This window comes from Crinia signifera, chromosome 8 (genome assembly GCF_055691185.1).
Source record: "Crinia signifera chromosome 8, ASM5569118v1, whole genome shotgun sequence".
Lineage (NCBI taxonomy): Eukaryota > Metazoa > Chordata > Amphibia > Anura > Myobatrachidae > Crinia > Crinia signifera.
In genome coordinates, this window is record NC_139224.1 from 45,874,160 (window position 1) to 45,899,801 (window position 25,642).

Below are 25,642 nucleotides of genomic sequence, written 5' to 3' on the forward strand. Positions count from 1 at the left end.
ATATTGGGGCGCTATCTTACGTTTCTGGGCTGGCTATGTTTCTAGAGCTTTGCTACCTGGTCCGCCTTTGGAACAAAGCCCTATAGTAGAACACTGTATTTTTAAGGATGCATTAGCTGAGATATTTGATGAGTCCCGGAGACTAAACTGCGATACTCCATTCCCCTCTTCCTGGCTTTACCTTAGCAGGATAGAGTCACAATACCATGCTATAGTCACTCTCTGCCTCAGGGAGTCAGACTACCTCAGGGATTTATGCTTCAGTATCTATCTTTATCTACAAACATTATTTATTTACCTTTACACCCAAGAATATCAGCTGTCACGAGCAGGGCCCTCTTCCCTCATGTGCTTTTCCTTCTCTTATCTCCTATATATTTGGCTACATCTGTCACTCAAAGTGGGTGTCTGTGTCTATAACGCTCTGTTCCTGGACTTTCCTCTTAATGTGTGATTGCCTTCATCTGTGCTGAACACCTTTCTGAGAAATTAACCTGTTTAAAACAGGTGATGGCAATCATACATTAAGGGGAAGTCTAGAAACAGAGCATTGTGTCCCTCCTGGAGAGGGTCATGTTGGGAGGTATGTGACAGAGAACCAGCCCAGTGAGCCCACAGACAGTGCCAGACACCCACTGCCTTCCCATGTTGCCCAGCACTGCTACTCCACAGCCACCAGGTGAGCGCCCCCCTCCCGCGAAACCTCCCCCCCCCCGCGCCCCCCCCCCTCTCCCGCGATTCGCGGCAAAAACACCCGCTCCCCCCCTACCGCGATTCGCAGCAAAAACACCCCCGCGACCCCCCCTCCCGCGATTCGCTGCAAAAAGAACCCCCCCCCGACCCCTCCCGCGAATCGCGGCAAACCCTCCCCCGTGACACCCCCCCCGATTCGCGGAAAAAACACCCCCCCCCCCGCGACCTCCCTCCCGCGATTCGCGGCAAAAAGAACCCCCCCGCGACCCCCCCTTGCACGATTGGTGGCACCCCCCCTGGAGACCCCCCTCCCGCGATTCGCGGCACCCCCCCCCCCCCCCCCCCGCAATTCGCAGCAGCCCCAGGATTAAATGGCACATGCAAAACACTGGACATGGCTATGGTCGACAATGAAAAAGGTTGACATGAGTTTTTGAAGATTTATTTTTAATTTTTTCTTATTCATTGTCATGTGTCGACATGGACACCAATGAAGTGGCACACTTATGTCAACATTTACATGTGTTGACCTTTCTGTGTTGATTTTTTCTTGTGGCGATTCGCGTCACACCCCCCCGCAACCCCCCCCTCCCGCGATTCGCGGCACCCCCGTGACCCCCCACCTCCCGCAATTCGCGGCAACCCCCCACCGGAACCCCTGTGAACCCCGCCCTCCCGCGATTCGCGGCACCCACCCCCGCGACCCCCCCTCCCGCAATTCGCGGCACCCCCCCCGTGATTCGTGGCAGCTCCAAAATTAAATTGCACATGGAAAACACTGACATGGCTATGGTCGACAATGAAAAAGGTTGACATGAGTTTTTGAAGTTTTTTGTCATTTTCTGAATATTTTCATATTTCACACCAATGAAGTGCCACACTTATGTCAACATTTACATGTGTTGATCTTTCTGTGTTGATTTTTTTCTTGTGGCGATTCGCGTCACACCCCCCGCAACCCCCCCTCCGGCGATTCCCGGCACCCCCCGCGACCCCCCCCCTCCCGCAATTCGCGGCAACCCCCCACCGGAACCCCCATGAACCCCGCTCTCCCGCGATTCGCGGCACCCACCCCCCGCAACCCCCCCCCCCCCCTCCCGCAAATCGCGGCAGCCCCAGGATTAAATGGCACATGCAAAACACTGGCACGGCTATGGTCGACAATGAAAAAGGTTGACATGAGTTTTTGAAGATTTATTTCATTTTTTTAATGTTTTCATATTCATTGTCATGTGTCAACATGGACACCAATGAAGTGGCACACTTATGTCAACATTTACATGTGTTGACCTTTCTGTGTTGATTTTTTCTTGTGGCGATTCGCGGCACCCCCCGTGACCCCCCATCTCCCGCAATTCGCGGCAACCCCCCACCGGAACCCCTGTGAACCCCGCCCTCCCGCGATTCGCGGAACCCAACCCCGCGACCCCCCCTCCCGCAATTCGCGGCACCCCCCGTGATTCGCGGCAACTCCAGAATTAAATTGCACATGGAAAACACTGACATGGCTATGGTCGACAATGAAAAAGGTTGACATGAGTTTTTTAAATTTTTTTTTTTTCATTTTTTGAATATTTTCATATTCATTCTCATGTGTCGACATGGACACCAATGAAGTGCCACACTTATGTCAACATTTACATGTGTTGACCTTTCTGTGTTGATTTTTTCTTGTGGCGATTTGCGTCACACCCCCCCCACCCCCCCCACATCCCCACTCCCGCGATTCACGGCACACACACACCTCCCCCGCGATTCTCGGCACCCCACCCCGTGACCCCCCCCCTCCCGTGATTCACGGCACACCCCCGCGACCCCCCCTCCCATGATTCGCCGCAACCCCCGCCCCGTAACCCCCCCTCCCGCGATTCGCGGCACCCACCCCCGCGACCCCCCCTCCCGCAATTCGCAGCACCCCCCCCGCGATTCGCGGCAGCTCCAGAATTAAATTGCACATGGAAAACACTGACATGGCTATGGTCGACAATGAAAAAGGTTGACATGAGTTTTTGAAGTTTTTTTTTTCATTTTCTGAATGTTTTCATATTCATTCTCATGTGTCGACATGGACACCAATGAAGTGCCACACTTATGTCAACATTTACATGTGTTGACCTTTCTGTGTTGATTTTTTCTTGTGGCGATTCGCGTCACACCCCCCCCACCCCCCCCGCAACCCCCACTCCCGCGATTCACGGCACACACACACCCCCCCCGCGATTCTCGGCACCCCACCCCGTGACCCCCGCTCCCGTGATTCACGGCACACCCCCCCCCCCCGACCCCCCCTACCATGATTCGCCGCAACCCCCGCCCCCGTAACCCCCCTCCCGCGATTTGCGGCAACCCACCCCGCGACCCCCCTCCCGCGATTCTCTGCATTCCCTCCCCTCCCGCGATTCGCAGCATCCACCCCCCCACAACCCCCCCTCCTGCAATTCGCGGCACCCCCCGCGACCCCCCCTCCTGCAATTCGCGGCACCCTCCGCGACCCCCCCTCCCGCGATTCGCGGACACCTAAGTTGCAATACAGGCATCTTTCATACAATTCTAACCATATTTCTCATATACAAACGTTCACAAATTAAGGGGGCGCAGCCCCTTACGACGGTGTGAAGAGCGCCCGTAGGGCGCGATGAATCACCTAGTTGAAACCATCTTTGGCAACACATCCTGCAGTTTTCTGCCACCCTGATATTTATTTCAGTGCCATCTGCTGATGCAGCTATGTAACCTGTACTTGTCCTAACTAGGCAATGCGGATCCCTTCTATAAATACAGGATGATAATAATACTTGTAAAACATGTAACAATACAAAGTGTGAACAATATTACCACCGAAAACCAGCACTTTGCAGGTACAGAGTAGTTTTCTTTTTAACTTTAGCAATTATTTCCTTGTCTGTAAATGCTAGGCTGTCAGTTTGAATAATCTGGCAGACAGAAGACGGGTGATATTAAGACAGCCCACTGCCTTACTCCCACCAGTGTATAAACCCATTCCTTTTTAGAATGCAGCAATAAATTCCTCAGGATCATCTACTCCTACAGCATGGTTCCTTGTGGTTGTGTATTAGCCATAGTCTCTAAGCTTTCCTGCTGCAATCGCCCACCTAGTCCGCCCCAGTATCGCTCTGTTATCCACTCCAGAATTTCCATGATCCAAGGAGCATAAAAGTAATGCCAGTCACATTGTAGTTGGCGTCAGCAGGCCTTTGGTGATCTTGTTGACCATGGGGAGGGTACTTGTGTAATAGCCCGGCTACGCTACGTTTTCAGCGTAGGCTAAGCTACGCTGTCAGCGTAGCCCAATGGCTGCCTAGCGTAGTTAGCGTAGTGACTCCGCGGCAGTCCGGATCTGTCCATGGCAAGCCTAGTGAGCACCTCACACAGCGCTGGTAACCACCAGATACCTTGTGCTGGCGGACGCCGGTGGAGAGGCTCTCCATCTGTCTGAGACTCTCCTGTGTCTCAGTAATTATTGCGCCACATGCACTCCTTCATACTCAAGCGCATTGGGTGGCCATTAAGACAGGTTTGTGTCAGTGGCAGCAAATGGTGCGGTTGGAAAAATGGCACCGACTCCTCATCTGTCTGCGGCAGGTTAAACATCGTGAGAGGTTCTGCAGCCATTCCTAATTAACAAGGAGCTTATACGAGCGTCAGAAATAATACAGTCGCAGTCACTTCACCTTCACTTCTGACTGATTACGGTAACTGCGTAACGCTGACTGACTACGCTGGCCGCGGGAACACTACACTACTTCTGACAGGGATGCTAAGCGGCCGCGGGAACACTACGCTACTTCTGACAGGGACGCTAGCGGCCGCGGGAACACTACGCTACTTCTGACAGGGACGCTAGCGGCCGCGGGAACACTACGCTACTTCTGACTGACTACGCTGGCCGCGCGAACACTACGCTGATTCTGACAGGGACGCAACGCTAACTACGTAATGGGTGCCGTGCTATTACACAAGTCCTCTCTTTTGTGCATTATTTAATAAATGAATGACTTCTTCATAGTGGCCTTATTAATACCACTTTTTCACCAAAAAGCCAGGTCAGATCCAGGTTTCTGGACACTATTTCAACCTGGTTCAGACCTTGTTTACACTGCACCTTGGACCCAGGTTATTCCCATATCAGCCCCATTACACATGGGTTTCTGCCCTGCATGTCACTCCCATACACCCCCTTGAGGCAAACCTCTGCATACGCAGCTAGACGTGCAGGTTTTAAGCATAACGCGGATCAAATACCCTGTGTTAAACTGTTTACACTGCATCCTTACCAGGGTCTGACCATGGAAGCTGGCAGGGTTGGTTTTCCAGGTCACTCAAGCTGGGTTAATGAAGTACCATTTTCACCAAGCTGTAAACCTGGGTAGACCCTGCAATAACCCAGGTTATTGCCGCGGACATCACATCGCACAGCACAACAACAATGTGCAGCATGTACTTTTTGAACTAGATCTAATCGCATCTACTTCAAAACACACGGTGCGCATCGTGTATGGGTGGCATAACTGTCGTCATTCTGACCATGTCGACATTTTGAATGTTAATGTTATATACCACATCCAGGCACCAAGGCGCAATTTAGTAAAGGAGTGTAGAATTCCATGCCAGCCTTTTCTGGTAAGTGAAGGTCCCTTAGAGGGGATATCCTTGTACAGTGTTGGGTACCCTGCTTTTATCACAGATTGCTATGCACCATGGGTAATTTATTTTTTTATTAAATAGGTAAGTTAGTGCTGACACTTCTATAGAGTTCATTCTAGCACACTGCACCTTTCCAAACCTGTGCAGTTCCTCATTCCTGCCTGGGGTGTCACTGTCTGCTTTGGTGCTTCTAGTACAGTCTTGTCTGTATTGAGATACAGGCCACAATGTGCTAGACACCACAGCAGACAGCGACACCCCAGGCAGGAATGAGGAACTGCACAGGTTTTGAAAGGTGCAAGGGTGCTAGATGGAACATTATTGAAGTGTCAGCACTAACTTATGTTTATTATCGTGATCGGTTTTGTCTAGGATTTAATCTTTAGCTCCACACTTGGAGGAGATCTAGAGGACGGACGTTATTGTATTCCTGTTATCTCTGTCTCTTGTCGTAGTACTGAAGTAGTAGGAGGAGCACCTATAACAGAGTTTTTCTATTTTTTTTTTTTGTTTTAAAATTCTTTTTGACTTTCCATTCTTCTACTCAGCATTTCCTGCAGGAGCTAGTGGAAAACTTGTTCACAGAGGGCAATGAGCTGTACCTTGAAGGCAAAGTGAAACTGGCACTAGGGCAATACACGGAAGGACTTACAGTGGCTGAGTATGCAGCATCAGAGGAACTGGTCCTTTCCCAAGAACTGGTATGCCGGCTGTTTGTGAACCGATCCTGCTGCTATTATTCCATGGTGAGTGTCTGCGCAAGCTGGGAAGTAATGTGCTCGAAAATATTGTGATATTCTGCTGGCCCAGTCTGCGCTTCTGTTACACGGAAGTGGTACCCATACAGCTCATTGAAACCGCTTAATCCTCCCCCCCCCTTTCCCTTTAAATGTATTAAATAAAAGCTATTGTTTCATGTATACCAACATACAACCAATCAAGCACAAGGCACGTGAGCAGCGCTTAATGAATTAAACCAATTTGACAAAAATTTAATATTATTTTACTTGGAATAAAAACAAATATTTAAACAATATACAAAAAGATGCACAATATTAATACATAATACGAGACTAAAACACGCCACAGGAGAATGGATAAGTGTGGATGGCGCAGGGGAACAAAGGGGGTGTAGTGGGTCACAGGTAAGTTTACTTTACCGATTGTCGAGTGACCTTTTGGTCCAGGGAAGTCCACTTTTTTCGAAACAAGCGATGTTTATCCTCACTATTTGTCACGGTATTTAATGGCTGTTGGAGGGATAGAACCATAGGCTTCCGCTTTTTGCTGGTATTTCTGTCCTAGTGGTCTATGTTGGACTATAGCCACCAGGATGGTCCAGAGTGCGGTGTCCGCCAAGGATGAATTATCGCTGGAAGGAAGGCTTCTGCTCACAGGGTCCTCTCACAGTAATAAATAGATGGTATAAGTCACTGGGGGGCTCAGGAGCAGTGTCCGCCACAATATTTGCAGTTTTGTGGTAAAGGGGTATCTGGTATCCAAGAGTCCACACTGGGCAAGGTGGTCCACAATAGTTAGGTCCTGGGCGTGATAACTTTGATTTCACCTAACGCGTTTCACTGCCAACTGCAGCTTTATCAAAGATTTTTTTCGCCTGTGAAATTTCCCTTATGTATACCAACATGTCTTTGCTATGTCAATGAATAAAGCAAAGAGACTGTGAAAAGAGATGCATGATTGCTTGGTCTACTTCTAAATTGGCCTGGACAGATTTTTTTTGCTACCCATTAGATAATCGAATAAATGGCTTACAGTGATAATTTAATGTGCTTTCTTCAATTAGCATCACACAAGTATTATTATTGTAATCGTCCATTTAGCCCAGTGGTCTCCAACCTTTTTTGGGGGCGGGAGCTACTCGCGACATAATAAACCGCCCAAAGAGCTACTAAAAAAAAAAAAAATAATATCTGCATAATAATCAAATAAATGCCCTTTACACATTATGCCACACACTGTAATGCCCCTGACACATTATGCCACACACCGCAATGCCCCAGACACAAAATGCCACACACTGCAATGTCCAATATGCTGCATACATACCTCCCAACACTGGAGGTAGAGAAGGGACAAAATTAGGGGGTTCACCTACTACCATGGTACTCCTGTGAGGCTACATCCCCCATTTTTTCTGCTGTGGGGGCATGGCCAGCGCTCTAAGAGCTGTAGCAACATGGGGTGCGGCCAATGAAAATGGGGGTGTGATACACATATGCCCCCAATAGTGCAGTGCCAGATACACATATGCCCCCAATAGTGCCAGATACACATATGTTCCCATGGGGCCAGGTGTGCCCCCACAGTATCAGGTATGCCCCCACAGTGTCAGATACAAACACACACACACACACACTGTGCCCTCTAACATTTAAAATAATAGCCAGCAGATTTGACCAGATTTAAAAAAATGGGACCCAACTGATTTTTAATTAACAGACCTGGCAGGGTACATGCCCGGTGGGGATACCACACACACACACACACACACACACTGCCCTCTGGTGGGTAGGAGGCACACAGGGATGAGGAGGATGCCCCGTGGTGGGTAGGTGGTACACAGGGATGGGAGGATGCATATTGTGTGGATGAAGGGATCAGTTGGGATGCGCCACTGTATGTAACACGGAACAATGGTGGTGGGCTTGCTCACCCTGGGTGTACTGTACTTGATGCTACCACTCTCCCAGCAAGACACATATCCCCGGGACACTGTTCAGCCCGGACCCCCGCCTCCAGTTACACTACTCCTCAGCCCTCGGCAGTGAAATATCACTCACCAATCAGCAGCATCCCTCCAGTTCCTGATCTGATTGCAGTAGAGGTCCAACTGGTGGCGGCTCCTACGCGGACACTACGTAGTCAGCAGCAGCGCATCCCGTCTCCTCCCTCTCTGGCGGCAAGTCTCCCTCTCATTGGGACCCCGGATCCCGGTCTCTTTCATTGGCAGCAGTGGGGGTCCTGCATATAGCCACTCCGGGAGTCTGACGATGTGGGGAGACACATGCCGGTCCGGGCGGAGCGCATCCCAGGGGACGCAGGTATACTTGCCGCCAAGCGACAACCGCAATCATGTCAAAGGTCAGGCGAGCTACTACAAATCACCAGACGAGCTACCTGTCGCTCGCGAGCGACGGGTTGGCGATCCCTGATTTAGCCTATTTAAATGGAAAAAAAATTCTCAGTTGTTTGGTATCATCATGTGCACCAAACTGAAGAAGTAGAAGTGGACACAGGAGCATCCCATTCCTGGCTGGTGCTTCAGCAACTAACGGAGAGCTGTAGATACATGAGTTAAACCTTACTGGCTGGCTCTCCATCATTTAGGATCTGCATATAATATCCTATCCACTGATACGCAGACCAGACCTGCACTAGAAGCACCAAAGCAGACAGCGACACCCCAGGCAGGGAAGAGGAACTGCACGAAAGAGGCAGGGTACTAAAATGGACATTAGTATAGCTGTCTGTTTTGTGAGGTTCATAGTTAACACAAGACTTGTCACAACCACACAGGAACAACGTTAATCACTTTTCTCTTTGATTTAACACGCTCAATTATTTTAAGCTAATATTTCACGGTCACGTTTGAGACTTTTGATGCGTATTAATAAAGCTGAAATAATATTACATTTCTGTGGCACTGATCAGTGAGTTTGCCATGTTTAATCTCAACTCAGTGATACAAGTTTGAGACATAGAGATCTTATTTGTAATATATCATTTTGTATAATATACACATATTATGCACTTTGGCCCTCCAGCTATTGTTGAACTGCACATCCCAGCATGCCCTGCTACATTTTTGCTATTTGGCCATGCTAAAACTGTTGCAGGGCATGCTGGGATGTGTAGTTTAACAACAGCTGGAATGCAAAGGTTCTCCATCACTGTTCTATACCATAAGGAAAAGAGGCTTCTGGGTAAAACTGTTTCCTTTTACAATGACTTACTTGTAATTTAAAAGTAAGTTATTGTTGTGCAGGATGTACAGTTCATTTGAATAAATGATTATCTGGTACCTTCATTGCTCTGTGCCCTCCTATTCCAGGGTCTATTTGAGAAGTCGCTAGAAGACAGCGAGAAAGCTTTGAGCCTAGATGAGGAGGACAAGAGAGCTTTGTATCGTAAAGCCAAAGCTCTGGACAAGCTTGGAAAGCATCAAGAAGCCTACGGCTGCATCAGCCACAGGATATTGGTGCTAGTACAGGTAGGCGGAACAAAACAAGCGGCTTGTTTATGTCTGTGATTGGGAAATTAACACCGTGCTCATCTTTGTTCCTCAGGATGAGCATGTAACAGAACTTGCACAGGAGCTTGTGCAGAAGCTGGGGCTAAAGCAGCGCAGAGCTTACAAGAGGCCACAGGTACACCATGCAGTCATGTGATATTCTGTGGCAACATCAATCATTTTTTAAATTAATAACCATTGATGCTCATAAATGCAGGATTTAATAGCAATATTTGGTGAAAGTATTTTGCCTTATCTTATTATTAACTAACTTTTTTTTTTTTTTTTGTATTTCGGCAGCAAGAACTTGAAACATTTGGTTTGATGAGTAATGGGATTTCTTCTGTTGGTTGTAAGGTAATTTTCACATGGTTCCCCCCCCCCCCCGCATTTCTGATATTGCCTGTTACCAACTGTTAAGGTGCCTATACACGGTACAATATTTCCGTGCGTTTGGAACTAGATCGCATCATATGCGATCAAATCGCATGTGATTTGCATGCAATGCGATCCGAAGCTAATCTAAAAGCATGGGCTGCACAGGCTCTATGCTGTGTGATGGGATGCCAGCGGGAGCGCGCATCGCACGGCACCCTCGCACCGTGTATGGGCACCTTTTAGAGAGTGACACAAAGGGGCTGTAAATATAAAGTGCACTTGTCCCCTACAAACAGCTGATTTTTATAAAGTTGAACTTATGTTTCCAACAACATTCTAAGCATGGCAGTCTAATGCTAGTTGGTTGGATGGAATAAAAATCTGGTACTGGATGGGAGCAAATGTAATTTGTAATTCAGTCCTTTGCTCTGAAAATCGACAAAACCTGTCTCTGAGACAAAGTAATGTAGTTGTATCTGATGGTTTTTAATAATTTCACTGAATGTTTTTGTCCATTTCCTGAGTTTGTGAGCAAATTGCTCTTTGTCATTTGCTCCCATCCAGTACCAGATTTTTATTCCATCCAACCAACTAGTTGGATGAAAGTTGGTCTGATGTGTGGCCAGCATAATCCTCCCCGACTGGCTCAGCTGCATGCCAACATATGCCTCCACCTACATAGCCCCGGCCCCCGGTACCACATACTTGTGATTGTTGTGTAACTGCTCCAGAACATTTGATGTTTGGTTCTAGCTGAATCGTCATGGCCTCTTAAAAGGTGTACAAGCTAGACAGTATTTTAATTCTTAAAATCATTGTCATTAATGTCACTGGATACACAAATCGCGTGCGTGTATATGCAGCATTAGTGACTCGGCTCCGCAGTGTAACCTCAGGGCTCTGTGTCCAATGCAGGACAGCAGTGTGACTGATTAGAATGATACCGCTTATCGGTAGGTCTCAGGCATCTTGCAGGATGTGTAGGCATTGGGTGCTTTTAGCCTCACAAATATTTCTGTGTATTTTATTTGTGTTTTTGTGAAACAAAAATTGTTCCTACTTCCAAGCTTATTAATAGATCATTGTAGAACTCCTGCTTATTGAATGTTCTATGCACCTAATAATGCAGTGTCACGTTAACAACAGTGTCTACAAACAGCTTAGTCATTGGATGCGTGTTTACTTTTTTGCCTACATAGAAAGACATTTAAAATTAACCATGAAATCTCTAAAAGGTTTAAGCATTTTCCATGTAATATTTCTCTGAGGTGTATTTCAATTTTGTCCGCTCATTTGTCATATGTTTCAGGCTTCCAACACTATTGGATCTGTTGATGACATTTACACAGGTGAGCTAGTTGTCATGTGACAGACCTTGATATTTTATCTACAGAAATCGTTGTTCTCCTCTGTGACCATCGCAGAACAGAACAGCGATCCATTTTGTTTGTTTTACAGGGTAAAAGCTAAAAACCTGGCTTGTATTTTCATATTTACTTTTAACGTTGCTTAATGTACTTTGCACAGTTCGGATCTATGCTTGAACTGATCATTGTATTGACATACTTTATAATGTCAATATAGAAAATTGCGGCTTACAAAACATATACTGTAGTGTTCATGCAAATACTTAAGCACAATGGGGCAGATGTATTAAGCTTTAACAAGAGATAAATCCAAGGGTGATAAGGAGAGATAAACGTCCAGCCAATCACCTGCTAACTGCCATGTTACAGACTGTGTTTGAAAAAAAGTCCGTAAGGAGCTGATTGGCTGGACATTTATCTCTCTTTATCACCCTTGCATTTATCTCTTGTTAAGGCTTAATACATCAGCCCCAATATTACTTAACCTCTACACCAGTGGTTCTCAACCTCAGTCCTCAAGTACCCCCAACAGTTCACATTTTCCAGGTCTCCACACAGAATTGCAAGTGAAATAATTAGCTTCACCTGTGGAGCTTTTAAAATGTGTCAGTGAGTAATTATTACACCTGTGCACCTGCTGAGTAACCTGGAAAACATGAACTGTTGGGGTCACTTGAGGACCGAGGTTGAGAACCACTGCTCTACACTGTTGAAGGTTTTCTCAGCCCTGTGCTGAGCATGGTTTGCCATGCATTAGGCCCAACATCTGTACTTATATATGATAGTGGTTTTTTGTCCCACTTGTCCTTAGGGTTGAAAGGGTTAAAGAACAAGTACACACTACTTTAATTTTCAAACTTTTTTAAATTGTTTTTCATATCTAGTCATTGTATTTCTTGCAGATTTTTCTTTGGATTCAAAACCATTCCCCTCCCCACTGGGAGTAATCTGTCAGAATGATAGCCTCAAACCTGCTGAGTGTCCTCTCCCGATGGCTTCTAAAACAGACCCTACCAACTTATTTACCGATGACGTTATTGGGGATGAGCTGGACTCTTTCCTGGAATTGGAGATGGTAAGAGATGGGCACCTGCTGCTGCGTTTTTAACACCACTGTAGTATGTCTGAAGCCCCGTGTTGAGCGAGGTTCTTAAGCACAGATCACTCAACAAGCATTGCTTGCACACATGTGATGCATCGGCGATGTGTGAACAGTGAACTGTGCGGACCTGTACACACTTAGCGATCCGTGCTTACTTTCTAAGTGATCTGGACAGCCCAAAATCGCTACGTGTGTATGGGCCTTAATTCCTGTGTGAATTGTTTGGAAGTGGTAACATTATTACAACGGATGATTCTCTGGTAAATGAAAATAGTACTGATATTTGCATGTATTCAATATTGTATTGACATTTTTAATACCCAAATTTAAATTGGGGAGTTTTTTTATAAAAAAAAACTTTATTGAATAACTTTATCTTGTAATTGTGCAGTTCGGTTTTATTTAGATGTACTTGGTTTTCAAATGTGGATCTTATTGGCTATTGATTGTCGCATGTTTTGGATAGCCAATAAGATCCAGATTTGAGAACCGAGTAAATCTGAGTAAAACCGAACCTGCACATCTCTATTAAAAATATGGTGAATACAGTGTATCTTGTATTTGCTGCACAAGTTTGTCATGCCCAAGGTGCGCTATGCAGTCTGATGCCATTTTTATTTTGTTTGCAAAAGGTAAACTTTATGTTAAGGTCAACTAATGATGCCTACTGTTATTTTTTGAAAAACATTCTTTATTTTTCCTTTTATTGTGTGTCCTGGGGTTTCATGTGACGTTGCACGAATCCCCAGCCTGTACAGTGGGAGAGAGATTTGGCAGCGGAGTCTTATTTGGCTGTCAGTGACGAATTCTTTTTGAAACTCCAAGGCCATTTAGTTCATGGCCTTGGAGATTCACTATGTCGAAGTTTTCCTTATTGGTGTGTTGGCAGAATTTCGTTGAGTGGGAGTTGCAGGGAAAATACTGTATGTCTTGAGGTGCCCATACATGAGGCGATATACATGCAATTTGGTCACTTTTTATGCGATTACAGCGATCAATCACATAAAAAAGCATCCAAATTGCATGGTTTTGACAGCAGATCCAATGCAATGCGTGGTCCTGTGTGCATCGCACCGGAGCCTGCTAGTCACACTGGCTGCAGGAGAGATCTGTCGGATTGCAGCAGGGATTGGCTGGGATCGCATGCAATATATTGTATGCAAAGGACCGCGTATGGTATATTGCGGTGGCTCAAGGAGGATCTCATGCGACTTCTCCCATAGTGTAGGCCAATTTTTGGATCTCCTTTGCTTGTAAAGCTGATCATACACCAGACCAACTTCTATCCAAATATAACTGGTATGAAAGTCTGGTAGTGTGTCTGTTTGATATGAACTTGTCTGTAGTTACACTTTTTGTTTGATTTTAATTTGCTCCCATACATTCGACCATCAAATGATTTTTTTCTCCACTGTGAGGTCACATGCAGGTCTGAATCGGGCCTTTAGGACACTGTGTGGTGAGGGTGTGTGATGTATAAACCAGCGTTCAGTGTTGCACTTAACTATTTAACGCTGTTTTTAAAAAAAAAATGTATTAAATGTGCACAAACCTAATGCTCATTGCTGCTGTCCCTTTGAAGCCTCTCTAGTGTTTGCAGATCACATATGATGTATGACTGCTTGTGAGGCATATATCACCTGTTCAAGTGTCTGCCAGCCCAGCTCTGCCAGTGTCTCTGCCAGCCCGGACTATCCAACAATGCTAACTCTGCTGCTGGCTCCGAGATGCCCTCTCGCATGAGTAGATATCGTTCATGCCCAGAAGGAGGGGAGACCTGTCTGCTCCAGGGGACATCGCCGGAGGGGGGAGACAGCACATCAGCATGAGCTCATGCGCTGTCTGCTACAGGGGATCTCGCCGGAGGGAGAAGTCTAACATCTTAATACATCTTGTCGATGTCCCTTCCTGCCATAAGCGCCACTATAATACATCTGCCCCTGGATTCTTGTTGCTGAAAAGGAACCAAACCAGATGATATGGTTTGTGCACAAGAGTAAAGGCGCATTAGCACATAGCTATAATAATTTATGTAGGAGTCTTATCAGGAGCCCAAGGTGCTTCTAGATAAAGCAGATTTGTTGGTTCTATCATAGAGAACTACTGTAGCTAATGAATTAAGCTAATTAATTTAAAGAGGGTGGGTGTGAGCATTAGGACCAATGCCCATGTGTGTTTTAGCAAAAATAAATAAATGTATCCGCAGTCTAAAGGATCGCCAAGAACGCCTGTATCCAGGGACGGATTTGTGCCTAGGCATGTGAGTCACCGGCCTCAGGGCGGCAGGCAGGCTGACATTCTGTTAAAATAGCAGCATGGCACAGCGGGTGGGCAGCAGCAAGTGACGAGCGCCGCCGCTGCAGACATGAATTATCATGTGTAGGCGGCAGCGCCGCTCGACACCCGCCACTGCCCACCCGCTGTGCCATGCACATTACATCACCACTTAGTGGCTGGGTCCGATGGTCCCCCTGCGCATCCGGAAATGTCTCAGATTCATTCCTGCCGGCGCCCGCCCATTGGCTACTCTACACACACACAGTCTATTGGCTGCTGTGTATCCAGCAGCTGAGCTGAGTGGTGTGCAGATCCTCCCTGCGCTCAGTCAGTCACAGTGTGAGAGAGACTGATGGAGAGTGAGACACACTGTGCTGTAAAACACTGTACTAATAAGTGCCTCCCTCCCTCCGGGGTCCTCCGTACAGTGAGCAGTCCAGAGTGCTTAAAAAAATATTGAGGTGGGCTACAGTTACATTTTTATGAAATATATAAATAACATTGTATATACATATATGATTACATTAAAATAGGAGGGGGGGGGGCAAAAATGTTGTGCCTAGGGGCGGCCTGACCCCTAAATTCGCCCCTGCCTGTATCTTTTTTGCCCCCAATAATCTTTTGCTGCTGATTGGATACCCCTTATGCATGTGTCTGCAGAAACCAGACTGGTGACTACCTCTATGTGAATCTCCTTTCTGCCAGAATGGGCTCTGCTAAGCAGGGTACGGAGATACCTACTTACATTTTAAAACCGATATTCAGGTTTTCTTTTGCTTCCTTCATCTGAGAATTTATTTTGCATTCATTCAGAATTTCTTGGTTTTCAATTCTAGAGGCTAACCATATATTTTCATGTCCCTTGCATATTGCAAAAGGATCTTTTCAGTGTAGGATGTAAGCACTTGATGCATTAATAGACTACACCATAATGTTTTTTTTTTTTTTTTGTTATAGGCATCCAAACAGGTGCCACATCTGATACCAGTATTTCCCACATCCAATCAGATGCTTTCTACACTGGGTACTTCAGTCCTTCCAGCACCCTCCACATTACCGCTGGCTCCCTTTAGCTTGCTTGATTCTTTAAAGCAGCCGTTAGTACCCCTGCAGCCTTTTAGTCTTCATTTGGATACACTGGACACTTTTGAGCCAACCCGGGAGACACTGGACAGTTTGGACACCTTTGGAAATGGTAATAAGTGGGTAATGATTCAGAAACTTGGCTTGGGCTACATTACTGACAAGTGAAAACACTAGTGAAGGCTCTCTCGCTCCCCCTCTCTCGCTCCCTCTTCCTTCCAACATTGACTGACATATAAGAAGGAATTGGGTAAAAGGTAAAATAGGCCTTTACGGTACTGAGGAATCTACAAAAACAAATTCAATTATTGTTTTAATAATAAAAGTATTCGCTGTAAAATCAGTATGAAGTCTACAGCCTTTGGACAGGGGAACTTGATTTTTGTAGACCCTTATAACCATTTTCTATATACACTTTGTAGCAGAGTGTATTTAGCACTTTCCTGTGCTGAAGCTGGTCTGTTATTGATTAAGTTTGTTATATAGCGCAGCAAATTCCATTGCACTTTACAGTTAGTAACAGTGATCAAACAAAACTGGGTAATAACAGTCATAGGGGTCAGAAGGCCCTGCTCGCAAGCTAGCTCACTTCCCCAACCTTTTATAGGCTTTGATGTATTTGCATAATGGGAAGTGGCATTACCGCATTGCAAACTCTGCTGACCGCATACTTGCGCATATTCTATATATTGTTTATGATTTTGCTTTGACAGATAAATATGCAAAACAGTGACAGCTTTTTATTTCATTTGTGCAGACACAAAGCATCTTGATCCTTTATTGTTGAAAGGAAACCAGAAGCAAAAGGTGGGTCGTCATTAAAGAGCTCATAATTATATGTCCGTGAAGCACGTCACACGAAGAACTCATTTAGGTTGATGTATTGGTTGTATTAACAGCACTTTTGGATCCAACATTTTTCTTGTTTGATATTTTTTTTTTAATTCTGCATTAAAACTTTGTCACCCGCTATTAGAGAAGTGTTTATTTTTTGTAAGGTTATCACACATTATTAGTGCAAGTCAGTCTTAATAGTGTTGATTTAACGACCGTATATTGGAGCAGATAATAACTAAGCCGTCATTTAGATAGGCCATAACTAGTATAGCATGTACTGTACTTCCTAAGAGATGCCATCACTGACGTGAAATTAGTGTTGGGATATGAGGAAGAGCATAAAGAGTTTCAAAATACAAGGTTATCAAGTGATGTCTCTATGGGCATTTCCTAACAAAGCCGATGATTTGATGATATTGTAATAGTGTGAAGAGGGAATTTCACCGGGGTAGTAATTTACATCAGGAGCTTCATGAACCATAATGGTCAAATATTACTACCGTAACTCACTGAATGCTTCAGATGTGGAATAATGATTTGTATCTGGCTTTTGGAAGTGTTATAGATCATTTAATTAGTGATACACAAAGCTTTTGCTTAAAGTTACAATGGATTCATGTTGGTCTTTTGTTTGCTTTGAAAAGGGAAGCTGTTTGTTCTGCCGCCATGTTCTATTGGTTGGCATAGGACAATCGGCCGCCACTGGCTTAGTGCCTTCACATAAATTTTCACCAGCACCAAAGGACCCAATTTTGGGGCTGATTCAGAGAAGGACGTGATGATGATGACAGATGCAGCGGAGCAATGGTCTTGTGGTGCCAGTCACAGGGAGAATTTATTGAAAAAGTAACTGACACAGAGCTTTTGTGGGCGGTAAGCAGGGGGGTGGGGGGTGTTTGCGGGAGCCGGTGGCTTCTCAAACACATGCGCTGTGGGGCCATGTCACAGCTCGCAACTGTGAACCTATAGGCAGTAAAAACGATCTCAGCATCTTCCAAGGGGCATGCTGGGCAAACATAGGGTTGCGAAGAAGGTCGTTGATCAACCGTTCTGTTTTCGATGGTTGCGTCTTCTTGCACAAGTGGCAGATCTGAGACGGCACCAGACAAATCCCTGTATGGGAGACATTTGCATATTTTCACACAATCGTTGCATAGGAATCGTAACTGTACCGGCATTTGCAACTGTCTCTGAATCAGGCCCTTTGTACCCCATATACCAAGCACCCAGCAATGTAATGAAAAGTTGTCGTTACTACAAACTGCTAATCTGTTTTCACTTTCTCCTTGTAGGCTGGAGGGAACATGATGATGAACCATTTGTTTACACAGAAGAATATACCTATGCAGACCCATATTTCATTCTTACCCCAGGCCTTGCCAACAAACCCACTGGCACAGACCTATGACTTCAAGCAAGGCTGCCAACAGTGTTATGAAAAGACCGGTAAAGCGCACTGCATATCTTACAATGCCATGTTTAACCCTTTGTGTGAAATATGCGTTCGGCAAGGGCAGCGTTTACCTGAATAAATGCTGCTTAGCATGCAGGACTGAATCAGGCCCATGAATCAGTATGGTAGAAAATCCAGCTGAATATGGCTAGCTTGGAGTGTGCTATAGCTAGGACAGATGCCGGACGCGGTCCCGACAGTCGGGATCCCGACTGTCACAACTCCGACAGACGGGTGCCCGACGGCCACTGGCTATTCTCCCTCATGGGGGCCCAAGACCCCCATAGAGGGAGAATAGAATAGGTGGTGAGCGTAGCCACCGTGCCTGCAAGGGGCTTTGTTGCGCTCACCATGCGGTCTGAGTCTGGGCAGTCGGGATCCCGACATCGGGCTAATGACTGTCGGGATCCCGACTGTCGGTACCCTATACCACACCCGCTAGGACAGGAAAGTATTGTGACTAGGTGATTCAGAACCTGGCCTGAGCGCCTAGATCAGATTTATTTTCTCTGTGTGGACAACTTTCGAAGTGATCGCTTTATTCGGCCCGACTACCTAACATTATAGTGTGTGTATGAATATCTCCTATCTTGTAGCTGCAGGGTAATTTAAATGTATATTGTTTTTGTCTCCCTTTCTCTTTCTTTAGGTCCAAAGGCTCTGGACTACACCCACAGGGAAAAATTAGAGCACAGGTGTAAAAAAGACCTTTTATTAGCGCGAATGAAGAGTTCTGAAAACAAAGCATGGCTCAAGATTCGCCAGCGGCCCATGAAAGTCAATTTTAACGGGCCATACATGCTGTGCAAAGGTCAGAAATTGTCTTGCTTGTCATTGAACAGAAGAGGGCAGCAGTGCACGGCACAGTCAAATGTATTATGTTGTAATTGGGAACGAAAATACATCCGTAGCGTGTCACAAGGAGAAACAAACACCATAATCCCCATTAACGCATATTCTTGTGTGGTGATAAGAGGGAAACTGCACAGTGCAACATTCAGGCATGTCATTTGGCACGGATCACTAATATTTATGTGTATTTTTTACCTTTAAATTCCAACTTCAAGTGTATGTGCGGGCAAGGCATTCAGGTTCAAAGCCTGCGCAACACCAAAACCTCTTGCTATTTCAGGACCATGGATTAGTTATAGAAGAAAGTTATATCTTAGGTTCGGGCACACACTAAAATGATCTAGGGGCTGTATGTTCCAATTTGGCCAGATTGTCCAGTGTGTACACCTACTGTATGCTTTCTCGGGTCATACTGTATGCTATATCTTCTGGTTGGCTGTGCTAAACTGTCAATCACAAGAAATTGTGTACAAAGAAATTTTACTGAATGGTAGACTGTGCCATCGTACCGCTGCATTGTGCAGAGTGTACGGGCAACGCAGTATATCGGCCGGGAACACTTTGCACCTGGGATTTTGTATATTGTTGAGTCCTGACTGAGACCCCTTTAAGAAATGCTGGATTGTTCGACCCGGTAAACAGGGCTTTGGCACTATCAGACCGCAGATCAACCTGGGTTAACATGCAAATAACCCGGGTTGGTTTAATGGTCTGAAAGGGGTAAGAGTGACAATGTATAATAAGAGTGAACAGTCTAGAAGCTGACATTAGAGAAAGGGCCATCAGGCATTGGGACCACAGTAACCCTGTGCTCCATTCCAACCCTGCAGGAAGGTAAGCACAAATTCTAACTAATATGATCTGCTGGTGATTGCCATCTGGTTACAAGGTGGTAGAGTAACTTTTTTTTCCCCTAGCTTTAAGTCTTGGGGTTGCTGCATGCAGTTTTCTGGGTGCTCTGCAAATCGGTCGCATAGCAGTCCATACTGGTCTTTAAACGGTATCATACTAAGAACAAAGCAACTGTTGTAACAAATGATCTTTATTTTTCATTGAGGGTAGACCCATCCGAATTTGCATTGTCTATCACATGATTGCTTTAATCAAATTTTAGTCAGTATTGTTTATATGAATTTATGCATGTTTTAGAGGTTTTGACTTTTTTGCGATAACGTTTGAGAATAACATATGCTTCTACTTTGCTGCAGACATCCAGACCCGGCAGGACTGTAAATATGGGGATAATTGCACATTTGCGTACTATCAGGAGGAAATCGATGTTTGGAACGAGGAGAGGAAAGGGGCTTTACACAGAGATCAGCTCTTCCAGCTCCCTGGATTGGTGAAGCCAGGGAGTGTGCCCCGGCTTCTACATGAGCAGAAAGGCATCTTTACCTTCATATGCCAGGTAAATCTGTGGAGAATTCAGCAACATTGTGACTGTCATGTTTCCATGCTTCTAAATCCTGACACATGCCAAATTGTAGTTGCAGTTGTGACTTGGATTACAACTAAGTACAAATAAGACAAACAACACTGCACCGTAGGCAGCGACGACAGCGGAAATACAATGTGTCGCCAAACGCATCAAATCGACATATAAAAACAAAAAGTATTTCCACCTGAGGTCACGCCAACTATGTAACCATGTACATCATATACATACGTGAGTAGGTACCAATATCAGAGTCAGGAAGGGAAGATCCTTTTACAGTGTGGTAAGGAATTCTCGCACAAACAAGATAAAAATAAACTGACAACCCTATTGTGTAGTAGGTCTAATGTCCAGTTTGAGTCCCCTGTAAATAAGCGTTATAAATGCAGAATCCCCTATGGTTATGAAATTGTGATCTACTATGGATTCACCATTGGTGCAGAGGTTTTAAGGGTGGAAACTTACATGAAGCTTACTTTTAACAGATGCTGGAGAAACCTATAAAGGTATCTTTAGGTATTTAACACCCTGGTATGATTGTAACAGGCTATACAAGGAGCTTCCAACATTGCCACGGTGCGCCCACTGTATCAAAGATACCTTGATGATGTGGGAACAACCCACTTACGCATGTAAGCATTGATGTGAGCATCCTGAGCACCTTTTTAACATCTAGGGGAATATTCAATTTTGGGTCACAACTGTCGGGCTGGCCCGACAGCCGTGACCCTGTCCCGTTCTCGGTCTGCTCTACCGAAATTTTGCGGGTGGGATTCAATGTCCCGCCTGCTGCGGGTCGAGAAGGGGGTGTAGCCGTGAAAAGCAGCCGGGAATCGGCAAGCTGCGGCTGGGAGCTTGTCAATTCCCGGCCGTTCTCGGCAGAATGAGCCCGACTGCTTGCGAAGTCGGGCTCGTTCTGCCTAGATCCCCTGTTCAATGCTGTCGAGGAAGACAGCATTGAATAGGGCCCCTAGTGTTAAATACCTAAAGATACCTTTATAATTTATCCAGCATTAACACCTCTGCGCCAATGGTGACTCCATAGAACATAGACCTTACAATGCCACAACTAAAGGGAATTCCGCATTTATGGCGTTTAATGTCCAGTTGGAGTCCAGTATAAATAGACCTAGTGCTCTATACACACTGTTAAAGGATCTTCCCTTCCCAACTCTGAAATTGGTTTACTTATGTCGTATGTATTTGATGTATATGGTTACATAGTTGGCGTGACCTCAGGTGGCTATACTCTGTGGATTACAAGGTATTTTATTGTATTACAAATTGAAAAAGTTTGACATAACCGTTAACATAAAGTACTTAAGCGCCATTCACCGATCAGAGTGATTGTCAATACATGTTAATAATCTCTGACTCACTGATTCCAATAATTTATAGGGTTAGAATCTGCAAATCAAGATAGTGAAACTTGCTGGAGTTTGCAGCTCACCCGAGTAAAGCATTGGTAGAAAGGGGAAATTGTCCAATCGAGTTCTGCTGTATGGGCCTCATTAGTATACAATAAGCTCCGCCTCCAAACTACACAAAATAATCTTGTGTATACACCGTAAGGTTACAGGTTGCTCTGAAGAGCAAGCGAGGTGAAATATTTGCAGTTCTTTACCAGTAATCCTAATATAAGGATCCCAAATATCCCTATTCTCAATATAGCTAATAGCAACAGAGCTATGCTTATTGGACGTTGGTTTACTGATGGGACTGATGGATCTGTTCTTGGTTCTGAAGCCAGTAATATCAACATAGTTGCTGTATGTTTTAGAATGGTGTTCAGATTGCATATTATGATCACAGATTGCGTATTATGACCTATCAGCTGAACAATTTCAGCATTACAGTTGCCTGATTTTAGAGGCAGTTTAAATGTATTTATTTACAGTTTCTTATATAGCGCAGCAGATTCCGTTGCACTTTACATTGTAGACAGTTCTAAAACAAACTGGGTAAAAACAGACAGCAAGCTTACAATCTATAGGGACAAAGGAGGGCAACACAAGTTGTAAGTCCAGAAAAAAAAGCTATATAATACATAAGTGCCTCAGAGGGTTATGTGTGTGGAACTTAAATATGATAGGCTTGCCTAAAGAGGTGAGTTTTCAGGGAACGCTTGAAAGTTTGGAGGCTAGTGGAGAGTCTTATTGTGCATGGAAAGGCATTCCATAGGATGGGAGCAGCCTGATGAAAGTCCTGTAATAGTGAATGGGTGCTAGTGATCCGTGCAGAAGAGAGACGCAGATCTTGTGCAGAGCTTCTATGTCACTGGAATTCTGCTGAAACCAACAAATTGGAGCCTATTTTAATTTTGGTCATTCTGATGATGTTATAATGGCAGTTAATTCTGACTACTATCGGTTAGTGATGCTGGAGGGAACTAACGTTTCTTATTAATTTTCTTATTTAATCTCGCTTCCCACAGGCTTGTTTTGACAGCAAACCTCAGATCATTAGCAAGAGAAATCCAGAGAATCCAGATGTTTGCACTAATCCCAGCAATCAGCACAGCTTTCCTGACCACAAGTAAGTGCTACGTCACAGGCCACCAGGCATAGGGCGGTATTCAATGAGGCTGATTCGCCAGGTTTTTATGGCGATTTTGTGCTGTAAGGCGAATTTCTGACTAAAACGGTTAATCACCCTATTCAATGACCAGATGGCAAATACATTTCAAGGTTTTTTTCGCCATGATTCACCGAGCAGCAATCGCTATCTTTTTATGGTGAAGTGGAAGGTGAACTTTTAAAATAAAGTGTTTTGTTTTTTAAAATTGGTGTCAAAAAATCTGGAATTTTATTCTGAGGAGGGGCATGCTATTTTTATTCATGTGCTGTAAGCACATGAATATATATTTAATAAAAAGAAAAAAATATATATATTTTTTTTTACATAGACCAGCCAGCAGGGGGCCGGAGCCGAGCCGCTCATTAGATATTCATATATTCACTTCACCCGATCATTACATATGCATGATCGGGTGTAGTGAATATACCCGGTCCCCTGCTGGCACCCCCGGGGGGCAGCCTGTGCTGCCTGGCTCCCGGGGAGCCCACCTCCACCCACAAACGTTCTGGGGCAGGCAGGGAGACTTCCATCTCCCTGCCTGCCACCGTCCTCAGGCTCCCTGCGGCGTCCCCTGACTCGTTGAATACTGGAGCCGGCGAGGCTCCGGAACGCAGCGAGCAGTGGCGAATGTGCAGCGAATCCTAAACAGGATTCGCTGCACGTCGCCAGTATTCACATTGAATACTGCCCATAGAATGCATGCAGGCCTCTACATCACTGAACACCCTTTCCCATTTTAGTAGTTTTCCACCAGTCCCTGTCTGAATGGGGTTACCGAAGGAAACCAGTGTACAGCTAGTTTTCTTTTTTCTTTATTGAAGTAAAGTATTAACCCTTTAAGTGCCAACATTGCTGGGAGTGATCCTCAAAATCTCCGCTAAGAATGCCAGCGCCGCTCACAGCGACTGTTCTTTCAGTATAAATAAATACAAATACAGCCAAGTCCATTCATTGATGTTTACTTAAATATTGCACCCAAAAAAAGAACAGATGCGATGAGCAGCGCTGGCATTTTTAACCCCTTCCCGACATATGACGTACATTTACGTCATATGCCGGTTGCGGGGGAATCAAGCCAGCTCACGGAGTGAGCTGGCTTGAAAGAGAGCAGGTAATGGCTGTATATTACAGCCAGGTACCTGCTCTCACGGCCACGAGCGGCGAGTTCGCCGATCGTGGCCGTTTAACCCTTTAAGCACCGCGGGCAAAGCGCCCGCAGTGCTTTAATAGCTGATCGGAGGGGGGGCGCCCCCCTCCGGCGCCGATCGGGGCCCCCCGCGGCGAGATCGGAGGGTGCCGATCGGTTGCCATGGCAGCCAGGGGTCTAATGTAGACTCCTGTGCTGGCCATGTCAGCATACCTATTACATCCTGCCTGAGGCAGGATGTAATAGGAAGTGCTGAAAATCACTATGTTCAGCCATAGAGCTCTCTATGGCTGAACCTAGTACAGGCGATCGCGCCCCCTAGTGGTCAAGTACACTAGGGGGCCTTGTAGTAAAAGTAAAAAAAAAAAAAAAAAAATAAGTTTAAAAATAAGTTTAAAAATAAAAAAATATTAAAAGTTCAAATCACCCCCCTTTCCCCATTTCACAAATAAAAATAAATAAAAAATTAAACATATTTGGTATCGCCGCGTTCCTAAAAGTCCGATCTATTAAAATATAACATTAGTTATCCCACACGGTTAAAGGCGTAAACGGAAAAACATTCCCAACGCCAAAACTACGTTTTTTGGTCGCATCGCCTACCCAAAAAAATGTAACTAAAAGAGATCAGAAAGTCGCACATATCCCATAATGGTATTAATTAAAAAGTACACTTCAGCCCGCAAAAAATGAGCCCTCACCTAGGTCCGTAGGTGGAAAAATAAAAAAGTTATAAGCCGCAGAACATGGCGACGCGACGCAAATTAGAAAAAACGTAAAATTTTCTATTTTTTTTTTTTAGTGATAAAACGTAACGAAAACTATATAAGTTTGGTATCACCGGAATCGTAACGACCCATAGAATAAAGATAACCCATCATTTTAAACGAACTATGAACTCCAAAAAAACCGTTACCAGCGCAAAATTGTGGAATTGCGTTTTTTTTCCTTTTTACCCCACATTGAATTATTTCCTGATTCCCCAGAATATACTGTATAGTAAATGGTACCATTAAAAAGTACAACTTGTCCCGCAAAAAAAAAGCCCTCGTGTCTATATAGCCGGAAAATTAAAAAAGTTACGCTTATTTGAACGCGAGGAGGAAAAAAAAAAAATTAAGAAAAAACGCCCCGTCGGGAAGGGGTTAATGGATATTTTGTGGATCACCGCACCTGAACGCTGGCACTCAAAGGATTAATAATTATTTTTTTTGAAAGTTGATTGACAATTTTCACACCTATTTTGACAAATTCCTTAGGCACCAAAGGTTTAAGACATAATGTTACATAGAAAAGTCCATGCAAAGGTAACCATTGCCTTAGTGATTACAAACAAGTGTGTGTTCTCCAGGGCGGCCTTACCTTCTCGCTAGACTCTGCATATATGCAGGCTAGCAAGCAGGATGGAATCCGGCCCATGGAGCAGTTTTGGTCAAAGTTCTTAGTTTAATCCAGTTGACAAATGAGTGTAGAACCACGGGACTCCTAGCACATCACATTTGATTTGATTATGTTTCTAAAAGG

General features: G+C 45.0%; 1 protein-coding gene across 6 annotated transcripts in view; it reads left to right on the forward strand.

Moving 5' to 3' along the window:
- Positions 1-25,642, forward strand: part of ZC3H7B (zinc finger CCCH-type containing 7B) — a 76,568-nt gene that overhangs the window by 6,587 nt on the left and 44,339 nt on the right. For 5 of the 6 annotated variants that reach the window (XM_083156282.1, XM_083156281.1, XM_083156284.1 and 2 more), the window contains exons 4-15: positions 5,907-6,104; positions 9,431-9,589; positions 9,666-9,746; positions 9,911-9,967; positions 11,298-11,337; positions 12,258-12,430; positions 15,692-15,929; positions 16,575-16,624; positions 17,947-18,100; positions 18,757-18,918; positions 20,168-20,367; positions 22,829-22,929. In XM_083156282.1, the coding sequence (XP_083012408.1) occupies positions 5,907-6,104; positions 9,431-9,589; positions 9,666-9,746; positions 9,911-9,967; positions 11,298-11,337; positions 12,258-12,430; positions 15,692-15,929; positions 16,575-16,624; positions 17,947-18,100; positions 18,757-18,918; positions 20,168-20,367; positions 22,829-22,929 (1,613 nt within the window). The remainder of the gene's footprint in view (positions 1-5,906; positions 6,105-9,430; positions 9,590-9,665; positions 9,747-9,910; positions 9,968-11,297; positions 11,338-12,257; positions 12,431-15,691; positions 15,930-16,574; positions 16,625-17,946; positions 18,101-18,756; positions 18,919-20,167; positions 20,368-22,828; positions 22,930-25,642) is intronic. The other variant, XM_083156280.1, reaches the window with a different exon arrangement.